This window comes from Morone saxatilis, unplaced genomic scaffold, assembly GCF_004916995.1.
Source record: "Morone saxatilis isolate NCDOM2014 unplaced genomic scaffold, NCSU_SB_2.0 Contig22, whole genome shotgun sequence".
NCBI classification, from domain to species: domain Eukaryota; kingdom Metazoa; phylum Chordata; class Actinopteri; family Moronidae; genus Morone; species Morone saxatilis.
The window spans coordinates 460,285-461,982 of NW_023339785.1; the positions used below are offsets into that span (position 1 = coordinate 460,285).

General features: G+C 37.7%; 2 protein-coding genes across 3 annotated transcripts in view; both read right to left on the bottom strand.

The window, feature by feature from the left end:
* Positions 1-1,698, bottom strand: part of uvssa (UV-stimulated scaffold protein A) — a 55,145-nt gene that overhangs the window by 27,243 nt on the left and 26,204 nt on the right. The window lies entirely within an intron of this gene.
* LOC118333605 (astacin-like metalloprotease toxin 1) overlaps positions 1,136-1,698 on the bottom strand; it is a 2,489-nt gene continuing 1,926 nt past the window's right edge. The window contains exons 5-6 of the mRNA XM_035669322.1: positions 1,369-1,438; positions 1,136-1,281 (exon numbers count right to left, since the gene is read on the bottom strand). Of these exons, the coding sequence (XP_035525215.1) occupies positions 1,151-1,281; positions 1,369-1,438 (201 nt within the window). The 3' untranslated portion in view covers positions 1,136-1,150. The remainder of the gene's footprint in view (positions 1,282-1,368; positions 1,439-1,698) is intronic.

The window sequence follows — 1,698 nt, forward strand, 5'->3', positions numbered from 1 at the left end:
GAATGTTCGTCTTTGTATCAAAGGAACATTCTATAGGCTTTGATCTTTGAATGACATCATGACATTCAGATGACATCACAGGAGTTAAAAAAAATGCAACATTCCAACATTAAAAACAATTTAAAAATAAAAGCTAGTAAGTCGATCAAAATTGCATTTTTATTCACGAATTCATAAAGTTTTTAAATTGATTGGGTTCCAAGTAGTTTCCACTTTATGTCAACACAGCTTAAAAAAAAGGTTAAACCTAAATCAGTAAATTATAACCTATTAATGCATTTATTTAAGTGGTAACAATGGGTTCACTGAATTACTGCTCGGTGGTTTACATTACTTGCAGAAATATGGGTAATATGAGCACAAGGTAGCTAACATTAGCTAGCTAGCCAGTTAACATGAAAATTACCCAAAATATAAAACCAAATGCAGCTAAAGTCTGTCTGTCCTTTTAATTTGGAGTTTTCCTCCTCAAGTCTTTTTACTTTACTTCCTGTGTCCATTTTCCCCAATCTTGTTTACTTTCAGCTGTGTGTTTAGTGTTTTGATCTGTGTCAATTCATTCGGTCTCTGGATACTTTTGAGTTTTGTGTTTTTCTTCATGTGTTGTGACTTTGGTTTTTAATACAATCCTGAGTTTCCTAAGTTGTAACAGAGTCATGCTGTTAGTTAGCGATAATGGAAGGAGATGTAAATTGACTGTTCGGGGCAGGACTTTTATCAGACATGAAGTTTGGTGCAAATTGGAAAAAAAAAATACCCTCAAGTTAAACTACTACTACAACAACAAAGTTTTTTTTATGAAAGGTAGTTTACAGAATGTTACTCTGTTTGCTTTACCGAAGATTTATCTGTCCAAAAACTGGATTTTTAAGATTTTATGAAGAATAAAAAGCATCTGTAGCTTTAATATTTTCTGGTTCTGCCAGATTTGAAACAAACCAAGCTTTATTTTGAAAGTATAACTGACATTACTTCTTGCTAACTTGCCTTTAATTAGCATTAGTCACAAATTTCTCCAATTGCTCTTACCAATCAATCACCACACTCTTGTCCATAATCAATATCGTACCTGCATTATCGATGGTGACCAAAGGGTTATGCAAGAGAATGAAACTTGTCCTTGCTGCAGCCCGACATTCGTTATGAAATATTAAATATTTTCGTACCCGTTGCTCGGTTCGAAGAGCAGGTAGTTGGTCTCAGAGGTTCGCTTGTGGAAGGACACACAGGTGTGTTGGGATACCATTGCCATAGCAGAGAGGATGTCCCCCGTCCGACTCACTGGAAAAGACACAACGACAGTAAACATGTGACATGACAGAGCCGCATCTGAGCCGACTGTAGGACCACAGCGGGTCCTGGTCTTACCCAACTCCCAGCTGATGGTGTACGGTATCTCCGGCGTTGGCCATATGTTCTGTACTGCGTTCCTGTCACTCTGTCGGGTCAAACAACCAAGACAGAGACTCCTAAGTGAAAGAAACTGTTTGATTCAAAGTTTACATGTTTACGTGCATCAGTAAAAACAGAGTTGAGGCAGAGCAGCCGGAGGACGTCAGAGGGAAAACCAGACAATATCCTCTCCATAAAATATCATCCAGTTTCACCCAAATTACTGATAAAGTTGTGTTTGTACAGTAATCAGTGAGCTCCGCTAGCTAACTAATGAATCTTCGCTCTGTGTCGCTAAAAGTTGAA